The 25,599-nt window shown below is 38.8% G+C and overlaps 1 protein-coding gene across 1 annotated transcript; it reads left to right on the forward strand.

Annotated features, from left to right (window-relative positions):
* Window positions 1–199: 199 nt before the first annotated feature.
* Window positions 200–25,280, forward strand: LOC144653857 (uncharacterized). Its single transcript, XM_078513971.1, has 10 exons — window positions 200–506; window positions 652–723; window positions 1,288–1,341; window positions 2,346–2,650; window positions 20,450–20,955; window positions 21,045–21,133; window positions 22,121–22,169; window positions 22,268–22,356; window positions 23,058–23,112; window positions 23,637–25,280. The coding sequence occupies exons 1-10, from the start codon at window positions 465–467 to the stop codon at window positions 23,945–23,947; spliced, it is 1,572 nt and encodes a 523-aa protein (XP_078370097.1). The 5' UTR covers window positions 200–464; the 3' UTR covers window positions 23,948–25,280.
* Window positions 25,281–25,599: the final 319 nt, after the last annotated feature.

Genomic DNA, 25,599 nt, shown 5'->3' on the forward strand with positions numbered 1-25,599 from the left:
ACCTTTTGCCAACATTTGTAGAAATCTAGAAGAATCCATTTGATAATGTATTCGTTCGGTTTGTTTATCGCGCGTCGATCGTCCGGGATTTTCCCGCCAAACAATAGCGCGTAGTCAGATGTAGCTCATGTGATTTTGGAATGAGACCTTGACTGAACTTTGCATCCGGATGTGTAACAAGCGAACCAATCATAATAGCGGGTAATTTTAAATTGTAAACAAACTTTAAAATCATCTTTCATTCATAAAATTTTTCACTTCACTGTTCAGTCAGGCTGGAGTGAGGTTTTGCGAAATACGCGTTAGCTTTTTTCGCTCTGTCCGTGTTCCTCCAACTTGCTCCCGTCGAAAACGAGAGACTCAAAGCACATGCAGTGTACCACAATGCAAAATGCCTTGTTTTCAAGGATTGCTTTAGAGGATTTGTTTTCGGCGAGCGTTCGCTTTATCGACGAATTCGTTAAATGATCATGACCGTGGCGGCGGTGGCGGAGCGAGAGAAAATGGTAAGAGTTTTATGTTAAAAATCCTTCTGTTCACTTCATTCATAGCCTTTATTTTCTGCATTTTGTCTTCTTTTTGAGAGTTAGCTTGCGAATTTTCATATTCTGACAGTTCTTGAACGTTCTCCGTAAACGTTTTTTTTTTCAGGCTGATGCCACAACGCAACCACAACGACTAGTGCCGTTAAAATATGTAGTTCTTTCTTCATTTAACTTTAAGGTGAGTGATTCCGATCCAAGTTTACATCTACTATAACTTCCAATATCAATTTTAGTGATAATTTTGCATTTATCACGACATTCATGCCACACAGCTCATTGATGAATGAACGGAATGTGCTTGCGCAATCACAATTTGTAAACATAACTTTCTGGTCTTCCCATTCCTCAATTCTTTCTCTCTGGACGCAAAAATTATTGTGCTAGGCCGTGAGTTTACTCGAAATGAATGAAGTATTTATGTTTCGATGTGTGAATTTTTTATTCAAAGCTGTGGCCGTAACTAAGCGCTAGATATTTTAGGGCTTTCAGTTTTTTGTACTCCAGCTTGCAATTTATTTTGAGTTTGGTCTCACCGCGAGAGATAAACGTTCTCTTACCGATATTTCGTATCAATATAGTTTATTAAAACACTACTCTTATAAATGTTTCTTTCATTAAAAACATCCCTGTGAAACGAGTACCTTCCTTATTTATATTGCATCATTGGAATGACAGGAAATGACGTCATTAGAAAGTTGAAATATGTATATTTATATGTACAATATTTTGTTTTGTTTTGCAGGTATTGGGATGCATAGCTGTTGCTATTGTCCTTATTTCAATGGCTTCTGCAAAGGTTAGTGTATAAATAAATTTTTATTGCTTGGCATACAAAATTTTGAACAGTAATTATTTCTAATAATTATATTATTTCAATATTTTTTTGTTTTATGCTTAGACACCAGCTTGTATTGCTTGTTTCATGGCAGAAGAACTTGTTTTTGGGTCCCATGTCATTATGTTTAGCGAGTTTTCCCAAAAAATTTTCAAACGTAGTGCCATTAAGCCAAACAGAAACCCAAAGATCTTTGAACGCAAATTTCCATCCTAAAATAAGCCTTTCTATATACGCTGTCCCTGAATATGTTAGCCCACTGAAAGGGATTTAAGTCCAGGGCTTATTTTCATAATTTTATGGTGTGTGTAGCCAGACCCATATTAAGGAAAAACAGGAGAAAGGGATAATCTGTAAAAAGCCGACACAAATCATGATATATGCGTATGATGCCACCTTTTTTTTTCCTTCCCTTCCATTTTTCCTTGGGGGGGGGGGGGGTAGGGATAGAGAAAGCAACTGAAATTGAGCCTAAGGATTCTTGTCCAAATTGTAGCAAACATCATCAAACACAACACCTGCATGCATGTACATCACTGTTTTTTAAAAATGTCACTTGTCTCAAAAATACAAGTTTGAATTTAGTTTGAAGAGGGATTTAATTTGCAATGTTACAAAGATAGTTGAGTTTGTATGCCCCATAACTATTCTGTGTATTTTATGGTTCTTATTATTATTTTGTGCGCTTTACTATGCTGAGTTGCAATTGTCTAGGGGTATAAATGGTATGTTAGAAAAGGATTTTGTTAGGGTTCTGTGAGGCAAGATGACTTAATTTAAACCCAATTTGAACTAACCAAAGCTTGACAAACAATACCTCTTTAGCTTCATTTCAAATATGCAGAAAGTTATCATACAATAAACTAGCTTTTTATTTTTTGAACATCTTCAGATGCATGGTATATTGGTAATTTTTTTAGTTAATTTGATAGTATACTTAAAGTAAGTTATTTTCTTTTCTCTAGGCCACAAATCCTTGCAGTGAAACGCAGCACTGGCTTAAAGATGCAAATGGTTCAACCTCATGTGTAGATTGTGAGCCTTGTTTCCCGGGACAGGGTCTTTCAATAGAGTGTGGGGACCATATACCAGTATCATTCAGTGCTGATATAAAGTGTTTGCCATGCCCACAAGGAGTCTCATTTTCCGGCAACCACGACACTTCCAGCTGCACTCCATGTTCATCTTGTGCAGAAGATCAGGTGGTGCTACGGAACTGCTCATCAGAGTGGGATATGAATTGTACAAAACGATGTCACAGCAAGGACAGGTACATGTTTAATTACATGATTGATCAATTATTTGTACAAGTTTATCGTTTTGAATAATTTTACTGACAGCAGGCCAAAAATTGCAAATATGTGTGGTGATCATGCTTGATGTTGTTTTATTCTGACCGATGTGAGTGGGTCCAAGCACAACCTTGAAAATAGCCAACTGGTCTGTCTCCTCCTCCTTCTCTGCTTGTAAATTAATACTAAGGTAACTGGACACACACTTGCAATATGAGGGTTTTGGCGCAAATCCAAAAAAATGCGTTCGGGGCTTCGCCTGGCTCGCCTGCCGGCTTCGCCATTCTCGCCCCTCACTGTTTTTTTGGATTTGCGTCCAAAACCCTCATATTGCAAGTGTGTCGGGGTTAGATGACAGCCTTTCAACCCATGCACATGTATCTAGGCAAAGGCACCCTTTTAACACTTGTTGAGGACTGTCCTAAAACAAGTGGCCCCCGCCAAGCCCCAAAGAACAGGCGCGCCAGAATTATTTTTCAATTGAACAAATGCTCTTATTGAGTAAACGAAGATGGGAAGAGGGAGAACTGGAGAAATTAACTTGAATGTAAAGAAAAACTTGAAAAGATCTCGTGGAAAAGCGTTTACAACCTACAAAAAAACTAAAGAAAATGAAAAACAAATAACAATCTTTTTAACAGACGAGCTGATTGAAAAATTAAAAAAACTAGACAGCAGTGTTGTCGCAAACGTTTTGACAAGCTAAACAAAACTTGCACGCTCCGGTGAGTGCATAAATTATCGAGTAACACAGGAAGTCATTGTTTACCCTGTGCCAATTGCGTGAGAAACCCCCTTGACGTAATCTAATTCTTTTTTTTTTCATTTTGAATATTTTTAGCCGGAAAACAACTCAAACTCTTTGTATGTGTGTTGTAAGAGCTATGATTTATTCAACAACAATATTTAATTTGACTAACATGTAAATATACCGTGAAATATTGAGCTAAGAACTTTCTAGCACATAAAAGAACAATATAAGATCACGGTATTTTTATTCACCAGGCGTCATTACTATTTTTAGTTAATAGGTTATTTCCCGATGTAATGACGTCTTTGGTGACCAATCACAGTTAAAATTATAACTTTATATTATTCACATAAGCTTTTTTGTATTACACAAGCAAGTATGGCCGATGTATAAAGACGTTTATCAAACCTTCATTGAAAAAGAAGCAAAGACACAGCTTACGGACATGAATCATTTGGAAACGACAAACGAGGATCCGATTTTAATATTTCATATCAGCTATTCGTGCCGAAGCAATAATTACGGACAAAAATCAGATGCTTGGTCGTGAAGTTTGATCGCAAGGTTAAGTATATCGGATGCTTGAAGACGTTTATCAAACCTTTCTAGATCAAAAATTAAGAAGTTTTAACTCAGTTTATCGACATAAATCATTTGTAGATGTCTAACGATGGGATGATACAACTTTAGCGTTTGCTAAACTTGACCAAAATTATCTTAGTCACAGGCAACATCACATGCCAAATGGGTTACGGCGTAACCCGAATTGACAAAATTATCTTAGTCACAGGCAACATCACATGCCAAATGGGTTACGGCGTAACCCGAATTGACAAAATTATCTTAGTCACAGGCCTTAAAAACGTCATCACATTGGAATGCCAATGGGTTACGGCGTAACCCGAATTGACAAAAACTTGCAAGTTTACAAGCTTAAAATATTCTGACGTTGTCAAGGAACAATTTACCTTTGTTACCGCGGCCATGAGATGTCCGCCGTTATCAAGGAACAATTTACCTTAGTTACCGCGGCCATGAGATGTCCGCCGTTGTCAAGAAACATTTAACTTAGCAACTGAATAAAATTATTTTTACTTAACACACTTGTAATGTTTATTGATTGCTTATATTAATAGATACAATATTGTTTCACGGCTCCCAAGAAAAAAAAATAAATAAAAGTGAAATAACCCCTTGCTTCACACCTATTTTTTTGGTCAAAACAAATAAATACGTGCGGCCCATCTTTTGCTGGCGGTCGCTAAATTATTTTGTCGCAGTCAGAGCGTGACGTGCAGGTCGAGGGGGCTTGGGTCTTTTGGAAAAGGAGGATCGTGGATCGTGGATCGTGGAAAAAGGAACGACAGCCTCAAATGTTGTTCAGACAATCAACAACCTCTTTAGTGATGACTCGAATATTTTTTTGCCACTCTGGGGTGAAATATTCAATCACAAAGTAAACGACAAGATGAGCGCAGGCAATCATTCTTTTATAAAATGAAAAAATGTTTTATTGGACTGAAATTTTATTTCGAAATGTCGGTGGCGCTTTCGAGAAGTTTTTTTTCCAATCTTTTGCGTTCTTCTCTCTTGATTTCTTCCCGAATTTTTCCGATGTCTGGCTGGAGTGAATTTTTTTGTTTTTGTGCAAAGCTTGAACGTAAAGTCTCTTTAAGTTGACGATATTTCTGCATTTCTCGTAAGATCAGTTGAAACTCTTTGTCAGAAACAAGATTATCATTCAGAGCTTGTGAGACAGAGCTGTTTATCGAGTCATGTTTTGCAACAGCCAGAGCGAGGATTCTTGAGTGCTTATTAACTTTACGTTCAAGCTTTTTGTTGATAACTGACAGGCCAGTGGAAGCTGCGCCAGATATACCTGCTACTGCTGCAACAGGAACGCCGATAACAATTCCAACACCAGTAAGTGAAGTCGCAACAGCTCCAGAAGACAGAGCTGCCGTCACGGCGCCAAGACAGACCACGGAATAGTGAATAACTTTCCGGACTTTTTTATATTTTTTTAACACAAGCCTGTAATGCTCAGCTTCAGCGGATATTTCTTTTTCAATTTTACTTATTTCAGTCAGCCGAAAATTCTCGGCATTTGTTGGGAGGCTTGGATAAAGTTGTGTTTCTTCGCGATCACCATAAGCAGGGGCACTCGGGAGAACATTAGCAGATGACATGGTCTCGTATACATAAAAGTTATTTTTGTATTTAATTTAATTCAATTCCAACTCATATGTAAGATTTGTGCCGTTAAAATCGAATGGCTTTCCATTCTCATCTCTAATCGAAAGAGTCAGAGATGATACATTTTCTTCAGCAGAAACGTCGCGCAAGACGTTAAAATGTGTATTTTGGTAATAAACTTTTTCATACGGTTTTCCACGTATGTCAAAAAACGCTAAAAGGCTTGATGGCTTACCATTTAGCAAGCTTTGTTGCTTGTCGATAAGGTCACAGTTGATGAAGTAATTTTTAGGATTTGAAACATTATTTACCTCAATTGTTTCAAAAAATTCCTTTTCAATACTTGCGTAATTCTCAAACCCAGGCAAATTAAAGAACTTAATAAGACTTTCATTCAGTCCAAAAGTTTTTAAATTGGGCTCTTTTGCTTTTATTATCAATGAACGGCCTGCAATGCCTTTTGTTACAGAAAACATGTTTTTCTCTGGAAATCCTTTTTCAAAAATACTCCCAATGTCATCGAGTGAGAAGTTTCCTTGCCGTATATAACGCGCCTTCTCTTCCTTGTTCACTTGTTTATAAAAAACTATTCCATCCTTTTCCAAACTATTCCAGCTGTTGTAAAGAGAACAACTTAAAAGCCGGATATAGCTTGGTTTTGGAATAGGCTGGTCAAAATAAACAGTGTTCGGATTTTCTTTTGTGGTGACAGTCAGCACAACCATTTTTATATTAAATAAAAAAAAAAAATGTTTAATATAAAAGAGGACCATGGATGCGAAAACAAGAGATTTTATGAAGTGGATGAAAACCCCAGAAGCAACTAAAATTTCTGAAGCGGCAAAAGACAGTGCATGGAAACCTTTTCTTGCAAAATATCCAAACGCTGACCGAACAAAATTTGTTGCACAGGTTGAGTTCGCGTACAACCACACAGCAACGGCAGACATTTATTACAAGGCAGGGCAAGGCCATTTGATAAATGTTTTTGGCTCTGACAGCAAATATTGGAGCCCAGAGATGAAAAAAGCACTGGGGGTGAATCAAATTTCAGGCGGTTTTCCACAACAGCTGTCACCAAGCGGCGCAAAAGGCTCATCTTTGCCAATTCCAGCTGTTGGATTTCACGAAGCCGCACCAAGTTTGAAAAAAATATTTAACAGCCAAATAAACATCTACGTCACACCAGACCAATATTTCACAACGAAATTAAGAGAGATTTTTCAAAAAACAAAACTGAAGCATACATCAGGAAAAGAGTCAAAAAGGTGGCTTGCTAGCCAAAATATGGCCTATTGGCCACAGCAGCTTAACTTTGCGGTATGGTGCGCGACAACAGGCTGCGGTATAAGTCGAGATATTTTCGATGAAGAGCACTCATCTCTTAGCTTGCCACCGATTGTGCGTAATTTTTATCTTTTTCACGTTTATTTCACGATAAGGCGAATATTGTTTCAGATGGGGGGAATTCAGAGCGTAAGCGCCTTGCCAGGCGACCCCACTTTTAGCCAGTTCGACAACAAGTACGACGTGGCTTCTTACAAAAGAATATGCGCTGAGTTTGGTGTCGACCCGTCAAGCGATTTCCGTTTCACAACAGGCGCAAACCACGGACTTGGTAACGTTTATATCTGGATTACTAACATTGGACCAAACAAAACTGGAGCAAAATACCCCGATTACGATAAATTTTCGGATGAAGGTGGAACTGCAAGCAAAGGTAACTTGATTCAATACATCGAGCCAGACGACGCTGCATATGCACAGGCAGACTGGTTTTGTCCTAACGGCACTGAAGGGCTTACTCAGGCAGGTTTGTCGAGAGTAAACCAGTCGATAGAGGCTTTTGTCTACTGTATTCTCGGTTCGCAGGTGAACGTTCGAAGTAGCATACTTGGCACAGGCGGCCGTGCAAAGGAAGCGCAAAGTGAGTTCCTCGTGTTGGTTGAAGACGCTATAAGGCAACCTGATCTGGCAAAGTCGGTCCAAAGATACCAACTAGCCATCGACGAAGCTAAGGTTCGGCTTAACCTTGCAGTCTGCCCAGGTGCCTGGCTGATGCCCGCTCGTATGGTGATAAACACAGAAAGCGTTGTTGGTTACAATAACCAGCTTAAGCAGGCTGTTGTTGGGATGAAATTAGGAGTGAATGATGAGGTTAATAAAGCTACAAAAAAAGCAGCTCTTAAACTGATGGCGGGAGGAAAATCAAAAATCAACCCACCAAACAGCCACCCTTCAAATCCTATACACAAGAGCGCCACAGCAAAAAAAAATTGGACACCCGCCGCAAGCGCTGCTGAAACACCAGCTAGGGACCTTTACGGTCCCCGTCCAAAGGACGGCAACGCGCAAAGCGCTAAAGCTACGAAGGCCGTAGCCAATGATTCACACGAAATAAACAAAGCAACTGTCGCTGTTGGCGCGGTTGGAGCAGCAGCTTTGCTCTACACCCTTATGCGTTAACGTCTCTTTTTGATGTATTTTTCAACAAGAAAAGCAACCACAGCAAGGATAAGCAGCCAGGTGTGCTCTGCAAGAAATCCAATTACTTGACCAGCGGTTTTGAAAAGAAATTTCGCAATCGAGCCAATGAGACCAGGCAGAGCTGATGCTACCTTTGAGCCAATATCACTTAGGCCTTTCCCCAACGCTTTGCCGGTTGCCTTCAACGCGTTTGTAATTGTTCCAATAACAGAACCAATCGTGACACCAGCAGCAAGAAGTATTGCTGTTACTGTCACGCCATATTTTTTGAAGATCTCTTTGATCCTCTCACGAAGTGGAAGCGCCCTTTCTCTTTCTGCAATCTGCGTTTGCAAACGCCCGAGCTCCTCGGTTCTTTCTGCGACTCTGTCTTCCGCTGCTTGTTTTTCAGATGGCGAGGCATTATCATCTTCAATAATTTTTTTGTCTTCCTCGTTTTGTTGTTTTATCTCGGCTTCTTTTTCTTTTAAATCATCCAACCCTTTTGTGTTGTTGAGATTTTCTTCCAAAGTGTTTCTTTTGCTCTCTTGGGCAGCGAGGACTGCCCTTAGTTGGTCGCCTTTTTTTTGTTCTTTTGCCTTATCTTTTGCCAGTTTTTCAAGAGCAGCAACTTCTTTTTCTGAGTTTTTTACATCAGCTTCAAGATTTTTATTTAATAGCTTAAGTCTTTCTACTTCTGATTTATTTTCAACAGCTGACCCAAGTTGATCAATAATGGCGTTATTTCGCTCGATTTTTATTCTTTTTTTTCTACTTCTTCGATGGCTTTTTCTTTTTCTGATGCGATTTTTTGGGACTCTTGAACTTGGATTTCAGATTCTCTTAATCTTCTATTGGTTTCTCGTATTTCTTCATTTTCTTTCTCAATAAGTTCTTGTGCCATTGGTCCAAGTTCTTTCCTGATTTCTTTTGTAAGACTTGGATTTAGCTGTTGTTTACCACCTGTACCCCTTTTGGTGGTGAAAAGGTCATATAATTTTTTACCAGCTCCGGCCATTTTTACTTGTAATCTGCCCTTTAGACTGTAAGAAGCTTCAAGATTTGTTGATGAGCTTTCTGGAAACACCCCTTTTAGAGACTTCCATGCTTTTTCGCTCATTGATTGCGCACTGTCAAGCAAAGGTGTTTCTTCGTAGGATGTGTCTGGCAGCCCGCTCTGTTCGTGCTGCATCGTTTGCATTTCATGTTGTTCACCCCCATGGTAGGGTGTGGATGCCTCCCCGGGCTGAAATGGTCGGGTTGTGTCGACCTCTTGTTCCCCTTCATCATCGTTATCACTGTTGTGGTCAAGATCTCGGTCCAAATCATGGTCCTCGTATCCAAACTCACCACCACCTTCCGCCATCGCTTAATTTATATATATATATTTTTAAATTAAACTTTTCAATTTAACAATAAAACCAATCGAGAGATGGCTGCTGTTCAAGAAAACCTTCGACCGGGACGCACAGAGAAAATACTCGGCGCACTGAAAGCCGAGCGCGCGGTAAAACGAATCACTTTTGACCGCACAGAAGCCAATCCAGAGGAAACGTTGTATGTTTCAGTGCCCAAGCTGAACGAAAACGAGGTCATTGTGCCCGGCTCGCTGGCGCTGCGCTTCAACATCGACTTGAGCGGAGGCCATGCCAACAACTTTCTGGTTGACAACGTCAGCCGAGCTCTGGTCGACGATTTTGTTGTAAAGTACGAAGGCACCGTCGTGCAGGACACGGTTGGCTATGACATCTACAAAATATTTGAGGATTTTTTCCTTTCGCAGGAGGAGCGCGACGACAGGGTGCCAGAGGGCATTCAGAGCGAGGACCTTAACAAAATTCGCTCAAATGCTGGCGATAAGAAAACTTCAGGTGTGGACGCAGAAAAAAAGCTGAATGAGATATATGGAAATAAATACCGCATCCGCCTGGATCACCAGATTTTAACTGACCATGGGGCATTTTATCCTCAGGCACTATACAACGATCTTGTGTTCGAACTGAAGCTCGCGGCAGCCGAACATGTGGTCAGAGGCTCAGATACAACAAAACTAAAATACAAGTTGACAAACATCCAGCTGGAGTACGAGATGATAAGAAGCGAGGAAATTGCAGATGAAGCGTTCAGCGCTTATTCGGGCGGCAAAGAGTTCGCTTACGACCACATCCAGCGTGTTAAAGTGGTGACTTTTGCAAAAGGCTCCGACACACGTCTGAATCTAAGGGTCAACCCGCAGAGGAGGTCCATGAAAGGTATCTTGCTCCTATTTATTGAGCAATATAACAAAGGTGCAAGGAGCTCGGAAAAGTACATTAACCCGGACCTTACAAAAGTAAGCATCACTGTCAACGGCTCGCCAAACATGCTGTACAACAACGGCATCGAAGGAATGGACATTTGGGGAGAAGTTAAAAGATTCTACATGAAAGAAAAAAATAAAACGCAGCACATGACTCTGCAAAAGTTTTACACAGAAGACAAGTTTGGCCTTCTTATTGATCTGCGTTCCATGGCTGACCACTCGATGCACGGAAGCGGCACGCGCCTTGTGAACACAAAGGACGGTGTCCAGCTTGAGCTAGAGAGGAAAGCAAGCGGCTCAGGTAATTTGAACTGCCACATTTACGTAATCAGCGACGCCCAAATGAATATACTTGGCAGGCAGTTAGAATCTGTGCTTTTATAATGTGTGCGTAAATCGCACACACTTCCCCGCAAGGGGAAATTTTTTCTTTGAAAAAGTGTACCTTAGGTACATATACGAACGAAGATGGATCCTGCCAATATACCCTTCAACGCCCTCATTGTGGGACCAACGAACTCAGGAAAAACAAGATACGTGGTCAATCAGCTTTGTGGCCCTTTCCGAGGCAAGTTTGACTACATCGTGCTCATCTGCCCGACTTTCGAGCACAACAAGACTTATTATCGCTTTGCTGAGGAAGATATTCGATTTTTTGTTTTCATTTGCGAGCAGCACGAGGTGGAATCTTGGTTAAGGCTTTCAAGATTTCTTTTTGAGGGTACGAACACGCTTATCATCCTCGACGACTGTGCTGCTTCGAAAGATGTAAAAGGAAGAACAGGGGAGTTGGTGAATCTTGCTTTCTCTGCTCGCCACGCAGGCTTGAGCATATGGGTGTTAACTCAAAAATTGACAAGCATAACATCCTCATTCCGCGAAAATGTTGCGGCAATCGTTTTCTTTTACACCCCCTCTGCCAAGACCACGAAGGCAATCTTTGAGGATTACGCTGGCGAACTTGCCAATGAGGATTACAAAGAAATCATTTTAAAGCTAAAAAAAAATAAGTTTTCGCATCTTGTCATTTCTCATCGCCACCCTTACGGCACAAAATTTTCTTATTGAACATATTTTTTAGAGTAATAAATGGCTGACCCGTTCGCAACTTCTCCTCCCGAGAGCGTCAAGGGCGCTGCAAGTGAACAAGAATTAGCTTCCGTAATGGAACTGCTAGGAGCTGAACCAGAAAGTACAGAAAGCGCTATGGCACTCATTCAAGGCCCTGACATTCCTGCTTTGCGTGAACAGCTTGCAATCCTTGTTTCAACAGGAAAAGCCAAAGAAGCAATCGGTGTGCAACTGACACACGAGCAGGTGAAGCGCTTGACAGATAAAGAAGTTGAAAAGTACTTAAAGAGATATGAGGCATACGTTGGATCCAAAACAACCGACAGCTTGATTGACAGCTTTATTTTTCTTGTAACCAAAGTCGTTGGTATGGCCGTAAATATCAAGGACGTCAATGATTATCAGAAGGAACTCAAAAACGACTACATCATCAGCAAAGAGCTGTCCACTTTGGCAGGCGGTCTGGCTTTGAAATGCGGCCGCTTTCTTGCCGTTGCAAATGCTGCGCTCATCACAACAAAGCACATTGATTTAAACGAAGCTACAAAGTCGCACACTTCGCTGTGCGAAACCAAAGGTGCTTCCAAAGATGCGGACACAAACACTACTGAAGATTTTTCTGAGCAATGCTAAGAAAATGCTAAGTAATTACTGAACAATGCTTAGCAATTGCTTAGCAAAAAATCTTGCTGAGCAATTTTCTATTTAAATATTATTTTTTTTTATTATAAATGGCCGAGCTCGAACCAACTCCGATCGCTCAAGAAGAACAGAAACAAGTTACTTCAACAACTCCAGCAACAAAGCCTGCCAAAAATCCAAAGCGAGTTGCTGCTGGCAAGCTTGCAGCTGAAAAAACAAAACAGGCTCGTGAAGCACAGAAAAAAGCTGCTGTCGAGGCTGCTGCAATAATTGCAAAAGAAAAGGAAAAGAAATCTGCTGCTGCAAAGCGAAATGTAACACCACCGGCCGTAACGGAACCAGCTCCGCCCGAGGCTCAGCCGCAATCAAGCGGTCTCACCACAAATCAATGGATATCTTTGCTTGGTATCGGCGTTGCAATCGTTACAACTTATGTGAAACGCGAAGACATAAAAGCCTTTATAAACAAAAAAAGAAGTCCAACATTTAAAGCTCCGCCAACTCTTATAACTGATGACACACCAGGGGTCCCAGAGGAACCCCGCGCTTTGCGCGTTACAGCAGAAAGTATTGGAAGGGTTGCAACGCGTTCTTCAGACACGCCTTCGACAATCCAAAATGCCATTAGACCTCGCAAACAAAGAGGAATCCGTCCGATGGATTAAAAAATTTCTTTTGAACATTTCTTTTTCATTTATTATACCGACAATGTCCCTTGGTTTTATTCTTGACAACCTTGTTAAAGGTGCAGCTATGGCTGGTATTGCATTACTTTGGTTTGAATTTTCCAAAACTTGCGTTAAAACCGCTATTCGGGTGCAAAAGGATGAGGATACAATTTTTAAAAGAGGTATAAAAAAAACAAAAGAAGTTGAATCTGGTGAAGAAGTTGCAAACTTTGCTTCGCAAAACGGTGAAGAATAAACAAAAAAATTTTTCAATTGAATATTTTTTATTATTTTATACTGAACCGCCATGTCCGACAACAAACTCGTGAAAACGCTCATGGATGCCGCCACCATTACAGGTCTCGCCGCCGGAATCGGCTGGGCTGCCAAAAAAGTTGTAAAAGAAAACTTCACATCCGACCCAAGCAGCAGTTTTATGAACTATGTAAAGTTCACAGCCGTCATGGCTGGCAGCGTTGCACTTAAACAGTATCTCGAGGACCAGAAAATTCTCCCCACCAATTAAAAAAAAATTCGAATAATATAATAACAAAATGGCAAGCGTAGCGATTATGGCTGGCGGAGCTATCTTGAACGCTGCTGCTTTCATTGGCGGCAACTATCTTGCTCGAGCTTTGGGTGGCGGAGATGACGCCGCTTTGAAAGAAAAAGAAAGACACGACAAAGCTCTCGAGGCTTACCAGGCAGCTTACGCGAAGTACTCTCGCGACCGCACGAAGCTTCTCGACTGGATCGAAACCAACAATGAGATCAAACAGCAAGCGAAACAAAACTTTACGAACACAGACTACGCTTTCAAACTCTACAACCAGGCACATCCTGACAAACAAATGATTCCTCCGAAAGAACCCAAGTTCTCTGATTTCTATCAGCCAAGTGAGCAGCAGAAACAAGGTGAACTTATGTTCGTTGGCGCTGGCGCGCTTGCACTTGGGTACGCTGCCTTTCGGTTTCTTTAAACTTTTCTTTTTTTCTTGTATACACATGGATGCAAAGATTTTTGCGGAGCAAAACTTTTCGAAGAAAATCTCGAAAGTCTACTATAGCCCCCAGGGCTACTGGAAGGGAATTGCAGCGATAAAAAAATTAGCCGAGGCGGCCAAGGTTTCCGAAGATGCCGCAAAAAAGTGGCTCGTTAAGCAGGCCCTTTGGCAGATCTACCTTCCGGCACCACGATACGTTCCTCGCCCAAAATTCGATGTTTCTTCTCCAAACGCGGTCCACCAGGCGGACCTTCTTTTTCTGCCACACGACAAACTGCCGCGAGGGCGAAAAGTTTACAAATACGCTCTGACTGTTGTTGACGTTGCCAGCCGATTCAAAGAGGCCGAGCCTTTGACCTCCAAAGATTCAACTGAGGTTGCAAAAGGTTTTCAGACAATTTACAGGCGAAGTGCACTAAAATGGCCACAGATGCTGCAAGTTGACCCTGGTCGCGAATTCATGGGAGCTGTTACCAAAGAAATGGAAAATCACAAAACCTATATTAGACGCGGGCGTGTTAACATTCACAGAGATCAAGCTATTGTTGAACGTTTTAATCAAACACTGGCAGGGCGCCTGTTTGGTTATCAGTACGGTGTCGAGATGAACCTGCCATCTGGCCAGCGGTCGACAGCGTGGGTAAAAAGGCTACCCGAAGTTGTTGCCGCTCTGAACAACGAAGTAACCAGTCTTACTGGTAAGAAACCTGCTGCTGCAATCAAAGAAAAGGCTGTTTCGTCAAAACCGTCCTCAAAATATACAAGACCTGTTGGCAAGAAAGAAAAAAACTCCCCTCTCTCGTTAATGTGCGCTATCTCTACCAACCTGGCGAGCTGGAAGGCGGCGTAAAAAGGGCTACAGATCCGATTTGGTCATTAAAAGTCTACAGCATTGAAAGGTCTGTTACTAAACCTAATCAGCCAGTTCTTTATTACTTGCACGATGGTCCAAAGCGCGGCTTCGTGCGTGAAGAATTGCTTGTTATTCCTCCAAATACACAGTTACCACCAAGCCCTTAGTGCTTGAGCCCCTTGGGCACTCCTGAGTGGCTTTTTATTTATTAAAGCACTCTAGAGAGACCTTTGCTTGGCGGCTAGTTAGTTTTTTCACTCCCTTTTATGGGGCGGTGGGCTCTTTTTTTTGCCCCTTCTCTGCAAGAGCTTCGCTCTCGTGCTCCGCACCCATCCGATAGTGCCCATATGCCAAAGTGTTTATCCCATCTTCATTTATCCATCTCTTTGTGTCAAATGGCGACAGCGATTTTTTGTTTACCACTATTGAATGCATCTCGTGGGCATAGCTTCTTAGCATGTGCATTTCGTGAAAGCTTTCCTTGTTTTGAAAAAGTGCATCTTTGAAGTCTTTATGATTTATCTCATTTTTCGTCACGCACTCTTTCACCCCCTTTGCCTTTTTTATATTTTTTTCGTCCACTTTCAGCGTGTTACAACATTTTGACTCACTTGCTTTCGGATGTTTCTCTTTTATTTTTTTGACCAATTCTTCGTCGTTTGCCATTATTACCTGCATTTTTTCCCCTTCGCAAGTGCACTCTTTTATTTTTGCCTCAGGAAAGTTTTTCTTTATTTTTTCGATTTCATTTTCGCTTTCACCTTCTGTCATTATTGAATACATTTTCGGCCTCAAACAAACACACTCTGAAATCAGTTTTCCTGCGCATTCGTCTTTCATTTTCCCCAACACCTTTTTGTTTTCTTTCGAATAAAGTGAATGCTCTTCGGGGTAGTCGCTTGTGTCGTACTCGCCGATGTTTTTTGCCATGTCCGCGTAAACGTCTTCTGTTTCTATCACAAGCAAAAGGCTGTCTGTGTCTGTATACAAAAGCTCGCAACGCTCCCCGTACTCCTTTTTCAGATGGTTGTAAAAGAAGTCATACATGCATAGCTTGCTTACGTCAAGGATAGTCATGCCTGTGTAGACCGGTTTATTGAGAAACAGCTTACTTTTTCGCATGTCTATTCCGACAAGATCGTTTGAAAACATCACGTGCCTTGAATACAATGGACTTGCGACCAATTTTCTTATTTTATTTGTCTCGTCGCTTCTTACTATTCTTATGTCTACACGGTTTCTCAGGTTTTCCATTGTTTTTCCAAAAACCGAGTTGTTCATTAGCTTGTAAAAGGTCTTTTCAAAGTTGTTTTTTGCTTTTTTTCGGAATTCTGTGTTCATCCGGATGTAGGGCTCCATCCAGCATTCCTGTTCAAACTCTAAAACCCTGTGCACTTTTTTGAGTTTCATTCCCTGTTTTAAATAAAACTGCAAGTTTCGGTAATGCACGACGTAATTGGTTTTGTCTTCAAGCGTTAAAACAAGCTTTTCAGTGTTTGGGGGGTTTAATTCAAGATCATTCATTAATTTCTTTTGGTAAGGCGAATACATTTCTTTGTCTATTTTCTTTTTCTCTGGCGCTAATGGGTAACTGTCGTGAGCGTCATGCAGCTCTTTCGGATATTCTAACTCCACCTCCATAATCCATCCAGTTTTTGCATGCTCTTTTTTTGTCATTATTTCTTTTTCTGTTGGCATAACCTTTTTCCATCTAAAACCACTTTTCGGAAGCGGCTTGCTCATTGCCCACCCGTAAAGGTTATTCGCATCGAGATACATTATGTATTTTTTTGGTTGACTCGGATCAAATCCCTTAACATATGGGTTGTTCGCCTTTGCATATCTCTTGCTTACCGACGAAATCCCGCCTCTTATTCCCCTTTCGACGAAGAGGTGCATTTCGTAGTCTGTGAGTAACTCAAGCTCCACACCTGTCTTTTTCAAAAGCGCATCCCAAGAAAGACCTGGCGACGTGTAATAATTTGCGGGATCCAGATTGTACTTCTCAAGGCATAATTTTCGAAAGTTTTCAAAAACGTCCGCTAACAGGGTAACGTCCGTTTTGATATACAAATCGTGGTAGTCTCCAAGATTTTGGCAGCCAAAGGTTTCCCACACTTTTTGCGCGTGTGCATACTCTTTGTCTGTTATGTGCTCGCCTGTAAGTTTACTGTAGAACTTTTCTTTTTTCGGCAAAGTTGTTTCTTTAAATCTTTCCCATGAGTCCATGTATTCATAGGGATAAATCCCCTTTTGTGTTAACAAGCCAAATTTTTCTATAAAAATGGTTTTTGCTTCTTTGTATCCTTCATCTGTTATGTGGATGTTATTGACAATTTGCCATTTTTCTTTAGTTTCGTCCCCACCTTTAAAAAAACTTTCACTCAAGTTGTTATAATTAAATTCCTCCCACACTTCAACGTATTCGCTTGGATATTTTCCGTTGTCTAACAACAGTTCACTTTTTTCAAAGAAAACCTTTTTCGTCATATTTAATGCATCCTTCGGCGTATCTTCTACAAGTTTTTCAAGCTTTCCAAGTAAAAAGTTCAAAGTGTCAATAAACCTTAAACCCCCCAGTGAAAATGTAATGTATTTTTCCATGTTGTTTGCAACACACTTTACCTCTTTCTGTGCCTCTTTTGAAATCTTCGAAATTGACTGCATCAAATGGTGAGCATCGTAGCCACTCAGGTTATGAAATGCAACTGGTATTTGAATATTTTTTGGATTTATTTTCATCATTAAGTTACACACGTTGTGCGCGGCTCCTCGAAAATTGCCTGTTATGTGACAATGATCCCTCACCGCATCCTTGTAGTTCGGCTGGATAAGCGGCTCTTTGCACGCTAGGCAGTTTTTTTGGTTTTCAGCGGCTAATTTGTGTGATTTTTTTTCAAGCTTTTTTAGCTTATAATGGTTCCCGCTATTAAGAGTATTCGCCAATTCTATTCTTTCGTAATAGCATTTTTTGTGTAACTGTCCTAAGTAACCAAACTCCTTTTTATTAGATTTAAGCCAAACCGGCAAAGAGTCTAAAAAGTTTTGTTTCACCAACGATTTTTCGCAGATGTGGCAGTTTTCGGCTTTTTTAAAGTTTGCCCAGTCTTTTTGCGTCATAAGGAGAGGTTTTGGCTTTGACAATTCATATCTTATTTTCTTTTCTTCAATTAAAAGACAGTTCAAAAATACTTCAACGGCGTTTTCTCCTCTGTAAACGAATGGTTTTTCGTGTTCACCATCACTTCTTACACGCGTGTAAGCGAATCCGCATGCCTCGTGCTTTTCTGTTTTGTACGTGTAACTTTTCTGGCGGTTCTCGGGCGTTTCTCGGCGCTCTTTTTTTAACAATGCCTCGCCGTCGGCGTAAATCGTATAAGGCGCTTTCATTTGTTTTTGGTAGTTTTTAAAAGAAAGGGTGTTTTTCTCCTCATCTGGCATTTCGATTCTTGTTGGCTTGCCTTTGACCCCATTGCAATACTTTTTGTGCTTTTCAAGCAAGTCTTCTCTTGTAAAATTTGTCAAACACATCATGCAAAAGTGTTTTTTGTTACTGTGTTTGGTTTGGTCGTGTAACAAAGCGCTAATTCTTTTTATAAAACAGTAGTGCTGTTTCAATCCTGACTCAATCAACATAAGGTTTATACGGGGTATTTTGTTTTCTTTTTCGCTTTGTCTGAGAGGTATCACACACCCGTCTTTCAAGTGCCACCCAAAAACATTTATTGCAAGGTTTCTGTTTTGCGCCTCAAGCCTGTCAATCTGCTTTAGGGGTGTCGGAAAATCGATTCCGTTGTAGTTTATGCCGTCATCAACGGGATATTTACTTGTTCTTTGAGGATCTTTTCCGTTCGCAGGCGGGAATAAAGCAGCTCTCAAAGCCCATTTTAAACACTGGTTGTCACTGTTTTGCACGTTAATAATTGCTTTTTTGTTTGCCAGTTTGGGAGGCAAAGGCAAGTAAGTTCCTCCGCGCAATGGCCGATAACGCGCAACATAGGTGTACGCCCTTGTTATTCTTTTAACAACCCACCCCGAGCCCCTCTCCGACCAAGCCTCGATTTCTCCCTTTGCTTTGTCAATAAATTCGTCAAACTCTTTTTTTATTCGGTCTTTGGTGTTTTTTGTAAAAAGACGCGGTTCTCTTTCTCTGAAATAGTGCTCCATGTGTTGCGTAACTCCGTTTCTTTTCATCGAAAATTTTACTTTAAGCCCGAAGCTTGCTTTTATGTCATTCAATTCTTCAATTTCACTTTCCAAAAGATCATAAAACTTTTTTTTGTGTTTTTTTGCAAAAATTAAAAGATCTTTGTTGTTTTTTTCGGTTTCGGGTATGTCCATTTTCCATACTCGGAGCCAATCGTTAAAATCGGTGTTGGCCAGTAAAAAAGACAAATTTCTTTGCGGGTTTCTTTGAAATTCACGGAGGTTTTCCTCCATCATAGCTTGCAAAACTTCTGACGAATATCTTGCGGCAGCCATTTGGTGCATATACAAAGTAAAAAATATTTGTTCAATTGAAAAATAATTCTGGCGCGCCTGTTCTTTGGGGCTTGGCGGGGGCCACTTGTTTTAGGACAGTCCTCAACAAGTGTTAAAAGGGTGCCTTTGCCTAGATACATGTGCATGGGTTGAAAGGCTGTCATCTAACCCCGACACACTTGCAATATGAGGGTTTTGGACGCAAATCCAAAAAAACAGTGAGGGGCGAGAATGGCGAAGCCGGCAGGCGAGCCAGGCGAAGCCCCGAACGCATTTTTTTGGATTTGCGCCAAAACCCTCATATTGCAAGTGTGTTGGACTGCCTCCTACAATTTAGGATTTTGACCATGTTATGGTCAGATTCCTGAAAAGCCCTATTAGGAAGGTGGTCTTTATTTTGACTGCATCATTGAGGGGAGCAGGACAGCTGTACATAGGCTACATCTAAAATTCAGTCTGTGTTTTTCTTTTTTTTCTGTTTTTTTTTGTTTGTTTTTTTGTTTTTTTCAAACCTGCAAGTTGATTGATTGAAATAAATATAAAATAAAAAATATTAACAAAAAAAGTATTTTTATAGCACCAAAACGGCCAGAATCCACTAATTCCCATGGCCCTTTACAGATGGTACATATGGCTGAAATGCATCCTAAAAGAGCCTATTTTAAAATATTTTATCAAACTTGTTTAAATCACTTAAAATGTACTACTCTTTACTGTGATTGCAAGCAGGGCGAGTGCTAAATATATCAATTAGAATTACCTTATTCGAAGATTCTGTTCATAGTATGTGTTCAATGTTCTATGAATTTAATTCACGATCTGTACGTGTCACAATTACAGTACACTGTATATATTATTTTTTGTTTGTATTACGAATTTTTCTAAAACATAAACTCCTTTTCTAGGAACCCTTTTTTTATTTTTTATTTTTTACAAGGGCAGGTATTTGAAAATTGCAATTAATATACATGGTGGTAATGCAAGGGTTGCTATTAACCAAAGACAACCAGTATAATTTGTAAAAATTCCACAATTTTCAATCTGGAGTTAAACATTATTATTAATTTTTGGTTTTTGTTTTTTTTTTTTTTCAAAAAAAAAAAAAAAAAAAAAAAAAAAAAAAAATACTCCTTTTCTAAGTTAAAGAACCGTGAACCCCCTTTTTTTGTTTTTATTTTTTTTACAAGGGCAGGTATTTGAAAATTGTAATTAATATACATGGCGGTAATGTAAGGGTAATGCCATTAACCAAAGAGACAACCAGTATAATTTGTTAAAACTTTCACAATTTTCTGTCTGTTGTTAATTTTTGTTTTTAGAACGTTTTTTTGTCTCTGGGCAGGTATTACAATGATAACAAGGGAGAATGCTTGACTTGTTCCAAATGCTGTGGGGACGAACAAGATGTGGTGGAAGATGAGTGTAAGCAGAAATTGGGAGCTGGATCAAACATGATCTGCTCGTTTGATAGCAGTTTTAACCGGTGTGATAAAACAACAGCACATCCACGTACCGTTAAACACACCACAACTGCAAACCAGGGCACAGGAGCTGACGGTAATAATTATACCAGTCCGCCACCAAGCCAAGCTTCTGAAGGTGAAGATGATGCTCTTCCTGATCCCACCAATCAAAGTAGTCATCTATCTCAAAGAAAGGATCAGGACTTCTGGGCAGCAGTTGGTATCCCTGTGGGGATATTGGTCCTGTTAGTAGTAGTTGGCTGTGTTTACTTTTACAAGACAAGACGAGTAAACACTTCTGTTTGGTGTAATGGTGATGCCGAAAGGGGAAATCCTGATTCAGTCACTGGGGTGCAATACTCTTTGGATAAAAATGCACTTGAGGGTAAATTATTTCGCTACTTTAATATATTTAATTAAATATAAATTATGTGTTTCTTATAAATGCCTTGCATGTGGTACTTTTTCCAACAGATGAGTCTCAAGTAAAAATGGTAAAGATGGATAGATCTTATAACTTTGAAACAAAGTCCCCAGGATCAAGGGAACCATTGTTAAAACAGGTACATGCCCTAGCTGGCAGTTAATTTTCCTAGAGTTTATAATAATTTGTTCCTTTTGAATCTATGAATTGAAGCTTCATGCATGGTATCTTAAAAAGCCACTCCAATTGATAAGGACACTACAAAGGCTATTTTAGATTACTGTTAATTGTACTTAAGCAAAATGTTCTAGGCAGTGTGTTCTGAATTAACATGCCTTTTTACACATACAACGTTTATCATAAAATTTAAAAGCTTCATTTCCAAAAGTATTGACATAGTATATATAAATATATATACATGTATTTTTACACTGTTAGTTTGATAAGTACTGTGTATTTTTTGCCTTAGTTTTTTCCATATTTGTTTCTTTTTTCTACTGTCCACTTTGATCAGTACTGGTCATGGTCAACCCCATTTTTTGTCTGTTGACAATCTTGAAAAGTTCAGGCTATTTCTCATTTTATTTGAAAATAAATGATCATGTATTATACAAGTTTATTTTTTCTTTTGTTCCTTAGTTTTATTTATTTTTGGTTAAGTTAGTATAAATAATAATTATTATTTCTTCAGATAAGAAAAACCAAGTCTGTTAAATTGCGAAAACAATTTAAAAATCACAAAATATACACTGTCATTAAGCTTCTGTTAGTACCAGTTGCTAATCTGAGATGCAAAACGAACTACTAGTAATATACAGGCTAACACTTATTTGCTTAAAATAGTTTTAAAATACATGTATTCAAAATATATTTCTACTTTAACATAATCGAATATATTAAGTTTTTAGTGTCTTTAGGTTTATGAAATTATGTTGTAAATAAATTTTCCTCTAAGTTAGGTAAAATCTCACAGTATTTTCCTTTATTTTGCATTCATTATATATTATTATACACCAAAACAAAGTAAAATACCAATCTGTACCAAAGGTAAAATTAAACCACAAAATATTATATTTGATAATCAAAAATGCTTAAAAACATGTTTTTAATAACCTTATGTACTTAGGCTGATCCAGAAATCCTGACATGCTCCTGTGAAGCGCACTCAAAAGAAGGTATAGTTGTATGTGTAGCATTACATACTAGTTTTATTTTTTGTTTTGTTCCTAGCTTTGTTGGAATAAATGTTATACTGTTATTTAAATGATTTTAGGAATAGATGGGGATGAAGAAGAATTGTCAAATCTTGATGGGCGTGAACCAGTGTCACCTGATGAGTCAAGGAAATCATTCCTAAAAGAGGTACAGTTCTTCAAAAAGTTATTTTTTTTTCATACTGTAATTAAACGTCTTATGATTATTTGAATTAAAATTATAAGTTACTTTAATTGTTGTAATATTAATGAAGATCATTTTTACAATTGTACAAGTTCATTCTCATACTCCACATTTTTTAGTTTTCTTTGTTCTTCAATCAACCTAACTCTGCCCATACACCATTTAGAGAAGCATTTTCACAAATGACACATTTTAAAAACTGTGACCTAAATTGTCCAAGTTGAACGGTTTTTTTTTTTCACCACTTTCGATCTTCCTTAGTTTATACGATTGTAAAATACTATAATTACGTCTTTGCTTTGCATTTCTGTTTAATTTGAGGTTTCTGCAATTGGAATGGACCAATTTTGTGAATTCCCGAAAACAAACTTCAAAAAATATGATGACAATAAGTTCTTGTAAGTGTTAGTTACTTCTGAAGTACAAGTTGCAAAACTAACCACTCTGTTACTAATTAGTGAGAAATTTAAATAAAGTAATTGATGCCCACGACCAGAGATGATTCCACCGACCAGGCAGCACAGACAGGCGCCAAGTCAACTGCGACACCTACACCGCGCCACCGCCAGCCACAAGGAAATGAGCGCCGCGCAGCCAGGGCAGGAGCACCTGGCTGTGCGGAACAACTCTATTGTATTTATGTTTTGAAATGTTTGATTACAAAGGGTACTGGTGGTCCAGGGAACCTGACATGTGCTGGTGAAATGGACACAAAGAAAGGTGCAGTATTTTTTTCTTCTTTTATTCACGCAGCTCCCATGGTACTTGTTCAAGTGCATTCGATTCTTAAAGACAGATAACATTATTCTAGACTATCACCATAATACATGAGGATTTCGACAAGATTTCTATACTTTACTTTAAGTTTTTATTTTCTAAAACAACATTTGGTGTTACCAACAATAACTTTCGATATAAATTTGCATGTTTACCTATACAATATTTTTTTGTTATTTTGTGCAGGTGATAAAGTAATAGTAAACTTTAATTACAGTAGCAATGGTAAATTTATTTTGATGTTTCAAGCAGTTCTGTTAATTTGAGTTTCCATTATTGCAAATATTTAAAACCAGATCAATAGGAGTTACTAAAGTCTTACTTTTAGGTACCATTTTGAGCCGTAACATTTTATTAAATTTGTTGGGCTAAGCACTTGTTACAATCTGGACAATATCACATGAGCAGTTTTCAGAGATAACTACTGTCTACTGACTACTTAAAAAATCTTTCTGTTTATTGTTTAGACTCCAAGCTACTAAGTAGCTTATTAGAGGATGAATCTGAGATGCAAAAGATCTGTGAGTGTTTGGACACACCCATGCCAGGTGTTGGTCACTATCGAGCTGTTGCTTTGTACTATGGTTCAAATCATTACCAGATAGTCTCATCCTTCGAAAAGCACTGGGGAGGGCCTTCCAGAGCGATAATAGAGTGGCTTGCTGCTGAAAATACAGAAATAACAATTTCAGAGTTTGCTACTGTGGTGAGAAAAGAGGCTAAAAGGAATGATGTTGTAAAATTGCTAGAAGCATACGATTTACAACAAAAGTCATGAAATGTTAATGTAGTAATGGTTTTTTTAAGCGGTAATATTGTTTTTGATATTTTTCATCGGGAGGAGTAGTAAGGTAAAAGTACTTTTCTTAGGAAGTTAGTTGTTTTCTGATTTGTTTTCTGTTGTTCTGTTTTCTGTTGTCAACACAGGATAAGGTTTTCAGTGGTGATTGGTGATCTGAACAGTTTAGTTAAGGCTAAAAGTAATGACATAGGAAGAACTAAGTCTAATACTTCCAAGAGGAGAAACTCTTAACTGCGATGCCCGAGGTTAACGTTTCGTAATTTGCTTTTCGCCACACAAAATTATTCTGGTCTCAAAATTTAAGTCCTAAGCCAAAAAATATAGCCAACATCCTGACTGCATCAGACCAAAACAGTTTCACTTGTTACTATTATCATTCATAAAATAGTTCAACTGAGACTGATATTTTTGTTTTTTGTGAAAACGTTTTATTTTGTAAATTCTATTATTGATTTATTCGATTTTTATAGAGCTTATGCTCATTTTGTATTACATTCATGATTGCTAAATGAACCATCTTGAAAAGAACTACTTAACAATACTACTTTTACATTTAAAGTGACACTGTGCAGTGTTTACGCATAGTGCCAACGGAAAATTCCATTGAAAAACAAACCAGTCTCGTAATAGCTCTTGGGACATTTGTTATATGTGTTCTCAGTTTTTTTGAAATATCTTTTATAGAGTACAACAGAAACATTGTAAATATTACAGTTGTTTGGACATTTTGCTTAGTAAACATTTCTGAAGAATGTTAAGACATAAAAACGAAGCTTTCTTTAATAGAAAGTAAGTTATCTTGATAGTGCAAGAAGGTAGAACAAAATTGAAATAAATGATATAATTTTGCCATATTTGTTAAACAAAAATAGTTATTTTCTTTGCTTATGAAGCGACTTGATACTACTAGCCAAAGATTAGTCATAGATTAGCCAAAGGTGATTGATTTTTATATATTTACATTATAGTGAACTTAGTGTGAGTTTTGTGAATTGTATATTTTAATACATATGTAGCCGATTTTGGAATTTGTGATTGAGTCAGTTGAATTATGTACTTAAGAGTTAAAATAGCCTGCGAGCTTGCACCTCCCTGGGGGAGTGGTAACACCTTTAAGAGAGCTTTCTAGCGAGCTAGTTGTTAAACGTCGGCATGACTCTAAATAATTAGAAATACAGTTTTGTCATTAATTTTGTTAAACACTCATCATTACACTTTGTCAAAATTTAGTTATGTTGGACGGTGTGACAGTTTTAGTGGATGTTAAGTAATTCTGTGTTACGAAAAACGTTCAAATAAAATGTCACAACAAATATTTGTTTGTTTTGTTTCCCGGATGAGGAGAAGGGGGAAGAAGGCCAGAAGAAAAAGGCCTGAGAGAAGCAATTAAACATAATTACCTTATTTGTTTTATATATCCAATGTAAATTGTCCCGCCTAGGTCAAAGGGCATGCATTATTGGTGGAATTCTTTCCTAAATATTATAAATTCTTTAATCCATCAAGTTACTTTCCCTCCTATATAAGCGAAGGCAAAATGCGCGCATAGGTCCAAACGTATCTTTTTAAATTGGAGCAGAAAGATGATGAAATATCCGTTTTAGACGCAACCAGGCATAGTACAGCGT

Source organism: Oculina patagonica, chromosome 5, assembly GCF_052425735.1.
Source record: "Oculina patagonica isolate OP01 chromosome 5, crgOcupat, whole genome shotgun sequence".
NCBI lineage: Eukaryota > Metazoa > Cnidaria > Anthozoa > Scleractinia > Oculinidae > Oculina > Oculina patagonica.